We start from the raw sequence: 14,936 nt of genomic DNA, 5'->3' as shown, positions 1-14,936 counted from the left end.
CAGTTTCCATTTCCAACAAAGATTTAAAAGCAAAAGAGAAAATGTCACGTTAAGAAAAGGAAAATCAAACTGCCATGATTTATTTTTTTTTCACAGAAAATACAATATGTTATGTAAACACTGACACATGAAATAAAGTACAAGGATCAGGAAGGCAAGTGAATTGGAGAATACTCCTGCTTCAACACTGCACTGCTTCCTGATTCCATTTGCAGCATGAATCACGTGGTTATGTAGATTGGAAAAATTAAAGGCAACATTCAGATTTACAGATACACCAGAGAGCCTCTGAAATCCAACAATGTCATACAGAAGTCTGATCTTTCTGTTGCAAAAAAATTAAAGCTGGGCACATGCCCATTTATCCATTTACACAAGGCATTTAATGTAGTAGCATAAAAATGGATTAACACATGAGCTTTAATATGCCTGTTGGAGGCAAAGATTAAATTGTGCCTCTTTTCCCTCTTTAGAGAAAATAAAATTAACCAAATTAAAAGCAGAGCTGCCTGATACTGGCCAGAAGACTACATAATCACAGTGAATTCTTATTTCAATAAATCCCAGGAAATGCAAAACACAATAAATGATTGCCATTGGTGCTTTGCCCAAATGGTCACCCCAGATCTCATGTCACCAAATTACACAGGGTTTTCCAGGTTCTTTCCCAGAACTCCAAACTAGGGAAAATGACCCAAATAAATGGTGGGGGTCAAGAACCATCATGGTTTTAAACAAAGAGTCTGTTTCTAAACTGGAATTCTATAATAAAAAGTATGGGCTGCAATTTTCTGTGATTATCCCAAGAGATTAAAATGACCTGTCTTCTTTCTTACCAGATGACACCACTAGGGAAGAGGTAAATTTTGATAATGGATGCCTGCCACACAGACTGGTTCAGTAATGGTACTCAGTGTCACAAGATTTGGGGTTCAGATAAAGCTGCTTTAGAGTTAGAGAGCAGAGAACCCCAGATTTGCTAAGTATATGCACTCCCTCACTCAGCCCACAATCAAAAGCTATTAGGAGTAATCTGTAGTTCCTCATTCCTCAACACCCAACAATCTATGGAGAAATAAGTACCCTAGATACTTGATCCTTACAGCAAGCACAGCAGTTAGCTCATGCCAAACATTGATTCCTTGGAGGAGAAATGCTACTCTGAACAGGTGTTTTGAACCTTTTTTCCCAGGCAAAGCTCCATCCCTTGCTAAGAGATGGAGCTTTTTTAATGTGTTTATAAAATATCACATGAAAAACACCTTCACAAAAAAATCATTCATTTCTCAATTCCTTACCTACAATATGTGGCACACTGTTCTGCAATTTTTGTTTTGTTTTGTTTTGTTTTTTATGCTCTCATTAAAGAGATACATAGAACAAAGAGAACCAAAATCAGCTTTTAAAAGGAATAGGAATCCATATTTCCAAGGAACTCCAGTATCAATCCTGGCCTTTTGTTGTGCTATATTATAATTAAGTTCTTGGTCAGAAGATCTATTTTTTTTAAACAAGCAAGATGATAAAACATCAGCTTTGTACTGCTTTGACTAGAAAAAAGCCACTTACTGTGCCTCTCCAATACTGGACTCTTACCCCTACAGAGAGGCAGAATGAAGGCTCCAAAGAACTCAAAGAAATACAGATAAAATTCTTCCTTAAAATAGAGGGGTATAATACCAATCAGGTCTCTGGTCAACCTCACCCTCCTTTCAAGTACAAAAAAGTAGAGGGCCTTAGAACCGTGAAGGATAGCTACTATTGCGAGTAAGGCAAGACGTTTCACTTATAATTCTCCATCCTGTAGTCAGATCATATGTGCCAATCTTGCTCTGTCACCCAGGCTGGAGTGCAGTAGTGCAATCATAGTTCACTGCAGCCTCAAACTCCTGGGCTCAAGCAATCCTCCTGCCTCTGCCTCCCAAGTAGCTGGGACTATATAGGTACATGACGTCATGCCTGACTAATGATTAATTTTTCTTTTCTTCTTCTTCTTTTTTTTTTAGAGATGGGGCCTTGCTGTGTTGCCCAGGCTGGTCTTAAACTCCTGGCCTCAAGCAATCCTCCTGCCTCAGCCTCCCAAGCCACTGGGATTACAGGCATGAGCCACTGCACCCAGCTGCCAGACATCTTTAAAGCCAGTGGCACCTCAGTCTATCTTCACCCACTCTCCAGTTATCATTCTATGCTGTCTAGACCTTTACCTCTCCAGTGGTAACTTCATCTCAGATATTCCTTTAGAAGGGATCTCAAAGAGGAGCCTTTTATATGGTAACTGGCCATTTCTTCTGTTATCACCTCTTTTCTTCTCCTCTCTTGGGATCAGTTTTCCTACTAAAGTCCTTCTGTTTGAAAAATAAAAGATGGAAAAACTCTCAAAAACAGAATCATTCTATTTGCAGATACTAGAAACAATTACTCTCAGGGAAATAAGGCACCTATAATATCACCCCCCAGACTCACTTAACAGTACTGATATTTGGATCCTGTGTGGCTGCAAAGGAACATGACTTCCAAATATAAGCACTATTTTCCTGCCACAGGCCAGGCTGCATTAGGCAGCACTGCTGTGCTGGTCTAACACACAGGCAGACTGGAGGCTCCAAAGAACTCAAAGAAATACAGATACAATTCTTCCTTAAAATAGAGGGTTACAATACCAAGCAGGTGTCTGGTCAACCTCATCCTTCTTTCAAGTAATGTTTTCATAGAAGAGCACTAGATGAGAAGTTAGACAACCTAGGTTCTAGTCTTAGCTCTGCTACTTACTGGCTGTGTGACCTTGGGCAAGTCACTTTACCTATCCCAGTAAATCTGTTTCCTTATCCATAAAATGGGGATAAAATCACCTGCCTTGTCTACCACACATTGTAACTGCGAGGATCAAATGAGATGCTATGAAAGTGCCTTGTAAACTGAAATACTGCATATACAGGTAAAGTAATAGTATATACTTAGTACATTTTAATTAGGTCATTATCATTGCCTATTTGACTAGAAGTGTCCCATGCAGGATGTGCCTTATAGTAGACAGAACTAAAAAATAGGTGCTATCAATATACACTAGTCCTTTTTACTAGGGTTGTTTAAAAAAGGGAAATTCGTAATTTCCTCAGCAATGGCCTCAGAATATATTATTATACTTAAAAATGTGATGTCATCCCAATCTACCAATTGATAGAATTAATGTTCTCCAAATATGCCCTATACAATTATAGTTTGGTCTGTTGATACCTTTATACAGAGTCTATAATTCAAGAAATAGCATGCTAAAACTTAAAAACACACAAACACACAACCACCATACGGTTACAGCTGGTTGTAAAGGAAATAAAATGAAAATTAGAGGCATTTTATATATAATAAAAATAAGTCACAGTTCCTCAAATGGTCGCCTTTTTCCTGAGATAGCTCCAGGACAGGGTCCTAGTCCTGTGAAGTACTTTATAGAAGCTTAGTCTTGCTGGAGGTGAAAAGGACATGTGGGTTGGCAACTAGGCTGTGTTCTTTTTCAGCACGAGGGTCTGAACAAGAAGGTCTGCTAGGAGCTGCCAAACAGCTTTGGTGGAGAAGCCCATATGGCCTAAGAGAGCTTTGCTAATTCTCGGATGCCAGGCCAGAGTATGGAGCACAGCTTAATACAACCATCCAGTCCAAGGATTTTCAATTCTTCTTGTAAGTTGGTTCTGCTCTTCTCCGGTCTAGTAAATAATTGAACAGAAGAAAAACAATGAGATGTGAAGCAATATATCTACCTGTGCTTTAGGACCTTTGTCTGTCTAGCTGCAAGAAGTTTACATGCAGAACAGAGACACAGACAAGAGGTGAATGTGACTTTGACTTTGAAATAGACTTTGACTAGCCCAAAGCACCCAGATTCCAGTATTCATGTCAGGAGACTTTTATTATAAATGTTACAGGCGATGACTTGGAGGGAGTCAGGTCAGCTGAATCACTAGTTAACCAGACGGTTGTTCTTTGGGGCCACAGATGTGTTGCTAACCTCCACTTTTCTTCCTCATTTGCTTTGCTTTCCGGGGCTTGAGGATGGTGTAGTTTGCATATACTGTATACTGATCTGACAGGAAGGGAACATAGAATGCTCGCAGCAGCTTTGAAGATCTGAAAAACATGGGGGAAACAGAAAAGAAAGAATTTTATCACTTGGCAGAATTTACTAATGGTAGTGAAAGTGATGAAAGGAAACAAACTAAGTGCTGTGGTAAGGATAATATTTTATGTAAGTAGCACAGAAAAGCCTATTACTTAGGTATTACATCATGACAAAAGGTTTAATCAAGAACAAGTACTTTGTTACCTATGCCAAAGTTTATTACTGTCCCCAGTAAGCCACATTCTATCCTTCAGAATAGCTCGAGGTTTACATTTTGCATTAGAATGTGCCAAAGAAAAGTTCCAAGTCAATCAAAAGACTACTATTACTGAAATGAATTCTTAACATCCAAATGGTTTCTGCATCCAAGAAACTGCAGAGATGCCAAATACTCAAATGACCCTGACTCCAGCTTTAAATTTTCCTAGAGAGAGGAAGAAAACTATGTCTTGGATACCTATGCATGGTGTTTCAGTAATGTCTAAGTCAAGGAAAGGGTCTACACACAAGTTCATGCTGTGACAACATGTCCCTGGCAAATTATAATATATTTACTTATTACTGAAATTTGAGAACTGAAAACCTGAATTTCTTACAAGTTCCTGAAGAATGTGAAAAGTGCTTACACTTTTAAATATGTTATTTAATCCATCTGATAATCATATGATGTAGGTGACATTATTATCCCAATTTTATAGATGGGAAACTAAGACTTAAACTTATACAGGGTCAAACAGTGAGTGACAGAACCCTCACTCAAATCCAGGTTCATTCCAGAGTCTCACTCTCAACCATTATGGTTTATCCTACACCCCAGGAACAGGATTTATCATTTCCTAGAAAAAGTTGCTATGATAGTTTTAAATTCTATATGAAGTATTACTTCCTGTGATTCCTGAGTCTGAAAATCAAAAGTTGGCCTAATTACTACCACCCTAAATGGGGTAGCTGAGGGGTGTTCCACTGCCAGTCCTTTTCCAAATTCTAAACTTGTAAACGTCATGTCAACGTGGCATTTGTACTGGCAGCCTAGCCCTGGGTTTGGCAGACTCCTGCAATGCCTGCACACAATGATATCGTGCTTGGCATACACACCTCTTAGAGATTCTCCCCAACTGTGACCCTTTGCTCAACAGAGATGCACTCCACTTCAACAGCTAACAGCTCAAGGGCTTTGACAGAGAAAAGAGGATTAGAGAAGAGACACACCAGACAAAGTAGGGCTCCTGCAAACAAAATGAGAGGAAGCACTCACTCCAGTCAAAAAGAAGTTAATTTACTATTCTTCTATGCTGCACAGATAAGGTGAAGGTCGGAACAGAAAGACGCAGGCTGGAGCAAATTCCTGCAAGCTTAAGTTAGTAAAGAAAGGCTAAAACTAATTAAGTGTCATTTACTTGACTCACAATGAAAGCTTCATTGATTAATATAGACATTATATATTTCTGCTCAACTCAGCCCTTGGTGTAACAGCAGGGTTTGTTGGACCCAATTTTAGTTTATGACTTTCTTTTTGAAACAATTCCTTACTATCTTGGAGGATTGCTAGTCCACATGGGCCCACAGTACCTTTTCATAAATCTAAGGTACATTATAGGATCTTGGCAGTCTTCTTTTTTTCTATGCCTTGAATTATTTACAACTATGCTTTATAAAAAACTTAAAATACTAAAAAAAGAATGATGAAATCACTGAAAAGGATAATGCAATAAAGAAATAAATCATCGCTTTGCATTAGCCCTCAATTTTCTTATTGCACTGCCCAAAATATTGCATCACCCAAAATATTGCTTCATCTTTCAATAAGGTATAAATGATTAGAGACACTATATTTGTAATGTGCTTTTAGCTTTCACTGAATACAGTTGAGAATCCAAAAATTTAAAATTTCCCCTCCATAATGGCAATAAAAAGTAAACTGACAGAGGAAGACATTTCACAATTCTTAGACAAATCAGAAGATAAGCACAAAGAGACAAATAGCAGCACTATAGACTCTAATGATAATGGTGAAATTGATTGTACAAGCAAAATTCAGACTATGAATCTTCAGATGGCAATATACTAAATGAATTTCCTCAAACTTAAGAATTGATGAGTGAACTATATATTTCTAAGGACAAAAAGGAAATAAAGTATTCTTGTCCAGTTAGTTATTCAACAGGAAAGACTTCATCATACAATATTTTACAACAAAAATCTGGACCGTTCTGTTATACTAAAAAGACACGTAACCGTATTCTTTCATCTCTTATGATATTTGTGTGTCAAACTGTATTTGATACAGTTCATAAGTTGACAATGCTGAAGGCAAGTATGCAAAGATGACTGGAAAAATAACAGTGACAAATAAAAAATTCATTGGATAATCATTCTAATTGGTCTAAAAATGGAAATATTTGAATTACGGAACAAAGGAGATGGCTGTCCTCTCTTCCACAAAACTATGAGTCATCAAAGATTTCAAAAAATTATTCAAGTATTACATTTCGATAATACAAGTGCAAGAAGAACCAGAAGTAATGACAACCTAGAATTTATTGGAGATATATCTGAAATCTGGAATCAGTATTTTCAAGATGATATTTTTCAGATTCATGCATGACAGCTAGTGAGTAGTTAGTTGCACTTCAGGTATACATGCACATTCAAAATCAGAAGATACAGAATAAAAATTTGAGATTGCTACATTTAAACTATTATTATGATGATAAAGTCTTTCCTATTGAATGACTATCTGGACGAGAATACTTTATTTCCTTTTTATCCTTAGAAATACATAGTTCACTCATCAATTCTTAAGTTTAAGGAGGCCGGACGTGATGGCTCATGCCTGTAATCCTAGCACTCTGGGAGGCCGAGGTGGGAGGATTGCTCGAGGTGAGGAGTTCAAGACCAGCCTGAGCAAGAGCAAGATCCCATCTCTACTAAAAATAGAAAGAAATGATCTGGACAGCTAAAAATATATAGAAAAAATTAGCCGGGCATGGTGGCACATGCCTGTAGTCCCAGCTACTCAGGAGGCTGAGGCAGAAGGATTGCTTTAGCCCAGTAGTTTGAAGTTGCTGTGAGCTAGGCTGATGCCACAGCACTCTAGCCTGGGCAACAGAGTGAGACTCTGTCTCAAAAAAAAAAAAAAAATTAAGTTTGAGGAAATTGTTTTTCACTATTCTTTTCTTATTTTTGTAAGTAATTTATAAAATAACTCAAAAATATAAAAAACAAAAAGGATCCATTGGACTGAGACAGTAAATGGTGATGACTATTTTCTTGGTATGTTATGGACGATGTTCAAAAGATCATTTGAAGAGGCAGGAGGATTGCTTGAGCCCAAGGAGTTCAAGCCCAGGCTTGAGCACTCCAGCCTGGGAAACAGAGCAAGATTCTGTCTCTTAAAAAAGAAAAATCATTTCAGGCGAGGCACGGTGGCTCACGCCTGTAATCCTAGCACTCTGGGAGGCCGAGGCGGGTGGATCGCTTGAGGTCAGGAGCTCAAGACCAGCCTGAGCAAGAGTGAGACCCCGTCTCTACTAAAAATAGAAAGAAATGATTTGGACAGCTAAAAATCTATATAGAAAAAATTAGCCGGGCATGGTGGCTCATGCCTGTAGTCCCAGCTACTCGGGAGGCTGAGGCAGTAGGATCGCTTAAACCCAGGAGTCTGAGGTTGCTGTGAGCTAGGCTGACGCCACAACACTTCTCTAGCCTGGGCAACAAAGCGAGACTTTGTCTCAAAAAAATAAAAAAATAATAATAAAATAAATAAATAAATAAAAATAAATCAATTAATTAAAAAAATCATTTCAGAAAACTTTCTTGGGCTGCACATGGTATATATCATCATTAAAAATACTGACTAGCTGGGTGCAGTGGCTCACACCTGTAATCCTAGCACTTTGGGAGGCCAAGGCAGGAGGATTGCTTCGGGCCAGGAGTTCAAGAACAGGCTGAACAAGAGTGAGACCCTTTCTCTACAAAAAATCGAAACATTAGCCAGGCATGGTGGTACATGCCTGTAGTCCCAGCTACTTAGGAGTCTAAGGTAGGAGAATTGCTTGAGCCCAGGAGTTTGAGGTGACAATGAGCTATGATGAGGCCACTGCACTCCAGCCTGGGTGATGGAAAGAGACGCTGCCTCAAAAAAAAAAAATACTGACTGGACTGAAATAGAAAAAGGACCATTATGCATTATTGTTGAGTACAAAAGCAAGCAATAACAAAGGTAAAGATGAAGGAGATTAGGACAAAATATTTGCAATATATGTAACAGAGGATTATTACCCAGACTATATAAACTGTTCCTGCAATCAATATGAAGATAACTCAATAAGAAAAAATGACAAAAAATATGAACAGAGAAGAGAAATGCAAATGGCCAATAAACATGAAATAATGTTCAATCTTACCCATAATCAGGGAAATACAAAACTGGATACAATTTTCAACAATCAGGTTTGCAAAAGCTAAAAGTTTGACAGTATGAAATGCTGATGAAAAATTAGGAAACAGATATTGCCAGTGAAAGCATAAACATGCATAGCCACTTGGAAAGGCAATTTTAGCACTATCAATTAAAACAAAAATTATGCAGTCCCTATGATATAGCAGAGGATTTTTATTTTGTCCTTTATACCACCTCACTTGTTTATTTTCTTGTTTTACAAACAACCTAGTTTGTTTTCCATTTATTATAATAGAAAATTTCAAATATATACAAACGTAGGTGAAATGTATTACTTATAGTAATTTTTTAACACCAGTAGACAAATTTTTAAATAAAGGAAACCTCAAATTCTTCAAAAACAAAACCAGTCAAACAAAAAAAAAAAAACCTATGTGCCTACAATATGTAAGGATTTGTGTGTTGGCCCTGAAGTCACAAAGGTCTCTGTTCTCATAGGGCCAATAGTCTAGTTGGGAAAAACAGAATATGAATGATATATAATCATAACTTACCATATATTAAATATTAAATAGCTGATACAGAAGTTCAAAGTGGTAATACACACATTCAGAAGAAAGGTCAAAGGCTAAGGGCTGAGTAGGTGTAGAAGCAACATTTAATATATAGCACATCATTTTGTTTTATCCATTCAATATTCTAAGGTATTCTAAGCATGAAAAGCAACTTGTCTACCCATAACAAAATCTATAGGCATTTAAGATAAAATTCTCTGTCTACTCAGCAGCAACTAGAGATGAAGTGAATAAATTCCGAGCTCTTTTTCATGGCTTACAGAGCCTTAGGAGATCTAGCCCTTGCTTACCTGTCCCTCACCTTGTGCCATTTTCCTCCTTGCCCTCCACATTTCTGCCACACCAGCCTCCTTTCAGCTCCTCAAAAATACAAACTCCTCCTACCCTAGGGTCTTTGCCTATGCTGTTTCTTCAACCTGGAACACTGTTAACCCTGTTTTTCTCATGACTGAGTCCATATCATTTTTCATGTCTCAGTTTAAAAGTTATCTCCTTTGAGAGGTCTTCCAACAATCCTAGGTTTGAAACCTTAGGTTTCCACTTCTTTGACTTATTCTCTCTTGACATACCTTGTGTCTTTCTTCATTACGCTCTGTACAATTTCTAACTATTTATTTGTTGTTTACCTTGTTTATTGTCTGTCGCCCCATCCCCATCCCCAGAGTTCAGGGACCAAGTCTGTTTTATTTACCAGTACGTGCCTGGCATATATAGTAAATGCTGAAAAACAACTGTTGGATGGATGGATTGACTGATGAAGAGAGGGAGGGAGGGATATTATAGAATACAAATGAAATAAGAGTTTAATTCAATTTAGTTCAATCACAAGTGACTGAGCACCATGTCAAGCAATGGGTTAGATGCCAGGAACACAATGATGAACAAGAAAGGGTTCCTCCTACTCTGAATAAGGAATTCAAAGTCCAGCTGAATTTATGGTTTAGAATAACCATCTTTTAAAGGACAAATATGGGTCTGACTTAGCTACAGTAAGAGATATCAGAAATACCTTGATTTTCCAGGCTCCCTGAGTGTATAATCACATGAAATTCAGCATAAAATTCAAATAATGTGTTCAGGAAACAAGGAGGCATTTCTGTTAAGCATGAACACAAAAGAACCTTCTTTTCTCCTACAGATTCTGGTTGTAATCTTTAATAGCATTACCTATCTATGACATACAGAGCCACTAACTAATTCCTTCTAGAAGATGAAGTGAGGAATGCTTTGGCCCATTCTTATGTCTGAACTGGGATGGAAAGATTCTGTGATTTTTTTTAACCAAACGAAAAAGTTGGCTTGAATTCTTCATTTCTAACACTACAGTTGCTGTTCTAGATTAATTTCTTTACCATCAATAGCTTCAGTATGTTAAGCATGACTAGGACACTTTGAATTTATTGTATTGTTGCTGAAAAAAGAGCAGTTGAACATTGGAATAATGTGTATGCACTCATCTCTATACATGGAAACAAAGATCAGACTGAATCACAGAACAAAACTAATGCCTATCAAAACTCATACAACAATGTCTCTAATATAGTGAAATGTCCAAGTATTGCTCTAGGGCAGCACAGGCAGCATAATTTAGGGAGACATAAAATGTGTGCCCCACCATGGAAACTGAAATACTTCCCCTCCCAGTGAGAAAGTCAAGTGATTCAAGGATGAAACAGACCTGGACAAAGCAATTGCCTGAACAGCATAATTAGCTGATGGCTCAGAATGTTTTCTAATTCAATTACCAGCCCTATTTATCAGGGCTGCGGAGAATTGTGCTGTGGAGATTTAAATCTGCTCTTGCTGACGTCAATGGACAACTGGCTGCCAGTCCCTGATGTCACCAGTTCAGCAGGCACAAATCGAAATGCTGGGTCAATTTTTCATTTTAAAAGGAAAATATTCTAGTATTCAGGTTTTCTCTTTTATTTTTATCTATCTATCTAATCCATCCATCCATGCATATAACCATCTACCCAAACATCCCCTATATAAACCTGTAATCTAAACCCACTACCAGTTGTCCTTCCAGTTGGGGCTTTTTTTTTTTTTTTTTGAGACAGAGTCTTACTCTGTTCCCCGGGCTAGAGTGCCGTGGCATCAGCCTTGCTCACAGCAACCTCAAACTCCTGGGCTTAAGCGATCCTTCTGCCTCAGCCTCCCGAGTAGCTGGGACTACAGGCATGCACCACCATGCCCAGCTAATTTTTTCTATATGTATTTTTAGTTGGCCAGATAATTTCTTTCTATTTTTAGTAGAGACGGGGTCTCACTCTTGCTCAGGCTGGTCTCGAACTCCTGAGCTCAAACAATCCGCCCGCCTCGGCCTCCCAGAGTGCTAGGACTACAGGCGTGAGCCACCACGCCCGGCCTAGTTGGGGGTTTTTAAAGCTGGTCCCCCCACCACCCACCCTGACCCCACTCTTCCTCTTGCACTTAGTTCACATTTCAGTGACAGACTTTCTATAACCCTCAGTGCAGAACTGGCCTTTAGCGGCTATCTTCAATTCTGAAAAGAATCTCAGAATTCCTTCAAGATTTAGCCTTCGTAATAACCAACCTATAGTTTCATATCAAGCAATTTAAGAACTGCTCAAAAAGCTGGTATGGAGCAAAAAATGTGACTGTTCAACACTGTGGTCCCCAATCCCTGGTCCACAGCCCGGACCAGGTCGCAGAGCTCTGCCGCCCTGCCATACGCCCCGCCCCCTGTCCATGGAAAAATTGTCTTCCAAGAAACTTAGGAATTGGGGGGGAGCCCCATACAGCAGGAGGTGAGTGGTTGGTGAGCAAGCCAAGGTTCATCTGTATTCACGGCTGCCCCCCCCGCATGGCTGGCATCACTACCTGAGCTTCGCGGCCACCCCCACCCAACATATATGGAAAATTTGTCTTTCATGAAACTAGTCCCTGGTGCCAAAAAGGTTATGGACCACTGCTCTGACAGTCTTTTAACAGGAAATGGGGGGAGAGACATTACTCTAATGGTCAGTAACTACTGCAGAGGGGACTTATAACCCTATTACACAAAAGAGAATGGACACAGGAGTTACATGCTGTATGTCATATTCCACTAGAACGTCAGTCCCTTGAGGACAGAATTTTATCTAACTGTATGACCTCTGGATTTTAGGACAGTGCCACAGAAAGTGCTCAACAAATATTCTGTGAATGAATGAATGACTATTCCCTGACTCTTAAATCAGATCATCTAGTTGACCTCCATCCCTTCTTGCAATATTCACCTTCCATGAGGAAAAGGAAATATCAAAAATTATATGAAGTTCTTCTTTCTGTTCTCTTACCAAGCAACTCAGTCCTAAAGCCATTAGGTAGAGCAGAGCAAGTAGGAGCCTGCAGTGGGGTGGTGGGTGGGGGAGAACAAGGGGAGCTACAGAGGCCCATGAGATGTTAGAGTGCAAGTGAGACACAGAAGGCACCCATGTTAGCAAAGAAAATATACCACAAAAGGACACCTAGCCTCTCTGGGTGCTGGTTTACATAAAATTTGCTGAATCAGCATTACCCATGTGTCCAGTATGATACTTTATTTTAAGCAGGCATGTATAACAGATCTTTGCCATTGAACATTCAATGAATAATTTATGTTCTTCTTCTTCTTCTTTTTAAGAGACAGGGTCGGCCAGGCGCGGTGGCTCACGCCTGTAATCCTAGCACTCTGGGAGGCCAAGGCGAGCGGATTGTTTGAGTTCAGGAGTTCGAGACCAGCCTTAGCAAGAGTGAGACCCCGTCTCTACTAAAAACAGAAAGAAATTATATGGACAGCTAAAAATATATATAGAAAAATTAGCCGGGCATGGTGGCGCATGCCTATAGTCCCAGCTACTCGGGAGGCTGAGGCAGGAGGATTGCTTGAGCCCAGGAGTTTGAGGTTGCTGCGAGCGAGGCTGACGCCATAGCACTCTAGCCCGGGCAACAGAGTGAAACTCTGCCTCAGAAAAAAAAAAATAAAAGACAGAGTCTTACCCTGTTGCCCAGGCTGGAGTGCAGTGGCACGATCATAGCTTACTGCAGCCTTTAACTCCTGGGCTCAAGCCTCCTGCTGCAGGCTCTCAAGGAGCTGGGGCTACAGGTGTGCACCACCACGCCCGGCTAATTTATTTCAGAGATGGGGTCTTGTATTCATGGTTTTGACTATTTGGAGCAACCTCCAAAAATCCATAATGTGTAATGACTATGAAGTGTACTGAGGCACAGACTGGAATCGTGGCACTGTGAGACCAGTGTACAGAGTGAATCATTCCACTGAGCTGTGGCCTGATCAACATCTGGCATAACATCATAACCTCTTGACTAGTCACCTTTAGCTGACATTCAGAATGAAGAAACTGACAAAGAATTGCTGTTAAGCAACTGGACATTTTCTAGCCTCAGTCCTGTCAAGGTTGCTGGCAAAATGCTCCTTACTAGTCTCTTTCCCATCTGATAGCTATTTAGGTATCTAGGTACTATCTGTACTGGTCACTATTCCTGTGGAGAAGATGTCAAACAGCATTCATGCAGGTTTTTGTCCCTGCTCTTTGGACCCTCATTCAGGCTACTTCTATGTGACAAACAGAATGAGGATTGGAGGCCACATAAGGTAGATGATGCTGGCTAACTTTACAGAGATGAAATAAACAATGAATATACTTTAAAATAATTCAGTGATCTTTATTTTACCAAAAAAGGGCATCAGAAGCTTCTGAAGAAATCATATCATCTTTTTTTCTTTTTACTCTAGCATAAAACCAGTTTTAAGAATGTGAAATATATCAAATAATCAATAAATATTTTCAAAGACTCTATAATGTGCTAGGAGTTATAGAAAATCAACATGTGATGGGGTTGTAACTCTCAAGGAACTTAGAACAAAGACCTTTGATGATGCCAGCTGCTTAGTCTAAACTAGCTATTAAATAAAAGTAGTGATGGTGCCAGAACACTGTATATGCTCTTCAAACTTTAGGGTCTCTATGGCATGGACTTAGAGCACAGATGGTTTGTAAATGGTCTCTTATGAGTACTAATTTCACAATAAAAGAAAGCAGACTTTCTGAGCTTCAAAAAATTAAAAAACTTTTATTCTTCTTAAAATGTCAGTGGATCTAAATGATTAAGCTGCTGAATAATATAATGAGCAAAATACCAATGTGTTTTGAAGCCAAATTGGGCCTGCGGTAGCTCTGACAGATGAAGGGTCTCAGGAAAGTATCTGGGGAGAAGAAAAGTAGGAAAAGCCCCAAAATGATGAAGAATGAAACAAGTATAAGAGAGTAATAAACTGACAAAGAAATACACAACTGTAGAAACTCTGATCTCTTCTTCCTTACTGTTTCTCAATATTATTGGCATCATTAAGGGAGCTATGGGCACCACCATGATTGACACATAGGGAAAAGACAAAAGCATTTCAATTACTGTTTATGAGGGAACTAATTCTACCCAAAGGATTGGAGCACCATCTGAAACATGTCAAACTGTTGGCGTGCAACCAAATTCTGCCATGGGGCGGAGTCTCCCTTTCCACCTGGGTAATAAGAAGCTGCAGATGGAAACAGTCTGCTGGACTATTGTGTGCACCATATGTCTCTTCTGTAAGAAATCTCCTTTGAAAAGAAAAATTACAAAAATTATCCAATTTGGATGGAGAATGGCATTAAAAGAGCTGTGGTGGTTTTAAAACCTGTCCATAAATTCTTTGACACTCTTTCCTATCAACAGGGGAAGTCTAATTCCTTTCCCCGTGAGCATGGGCTATTCAAGTGGCTTGCTTCCAACCAAGAGAATGACGTGGAAGTGCTACTGTATGACTTCCAAGACTAGGTAAGAAGAAAACTATACA

The 14,936-nt window shown here is 39.2% G+C and overlaps 1 protein-coding gene across 8 annotated transcripts in view; it reads right to left on the bottom strand.

Annotated features, from left to right (window-relative positions):
- ALG9 (ALG9 alpha-1,2-mannosyltransferase) overlaps positions 1–14,936 on the bottom strand; it is a 95,693-nt gene that overhangs the window by 10,982 nt on the left and 69,775 nt on the right. For 5 of the 8 annotated variants that reach the window (XM_045556614.1, XM_045556615.1, XM_045556612.1 and 2 more), the window contains 2 exons: positions 4,004–4,122; positions 3,332–3,701 (listed from right to left, as the gene is read on the bottom strand). In XM_045556614.1, coding sequence (XP_045412570.1) covers positions 3,664–3,701; positions 4,004–4,122 — 157 coding nt within the window. In that variant the 3' untranslated portion in view covers positions 3,332–3,663. Of the gene's footprint in view, positions 1–2,046; positions 2,346–3,331; positions 3,702–4,003; positions 4,123–14,936 lie in introns of those variants that run through there. The other 3 variants (XR_006736332.1, XR_006736331.1, XM_045556613.1) reach the window with 2 other exon arrangements.

The sequence above is a fragment of the Lemur catta genome, chromosome 7 (genome assembly GCF_020740605.2).
Source record: "Lemur catta isolate mLemCat1 chromosome 7, mLemCat1.pri, whole genome shotgun sequence".
NCBI lineage: Eukaryota > Metazoa > Chordata > Mammalia > Primates > Lemuridae > Lemur > Lemur catta.
This window is presented reverse-complemented; position numbering and strand designations above follow the sequence as displayed.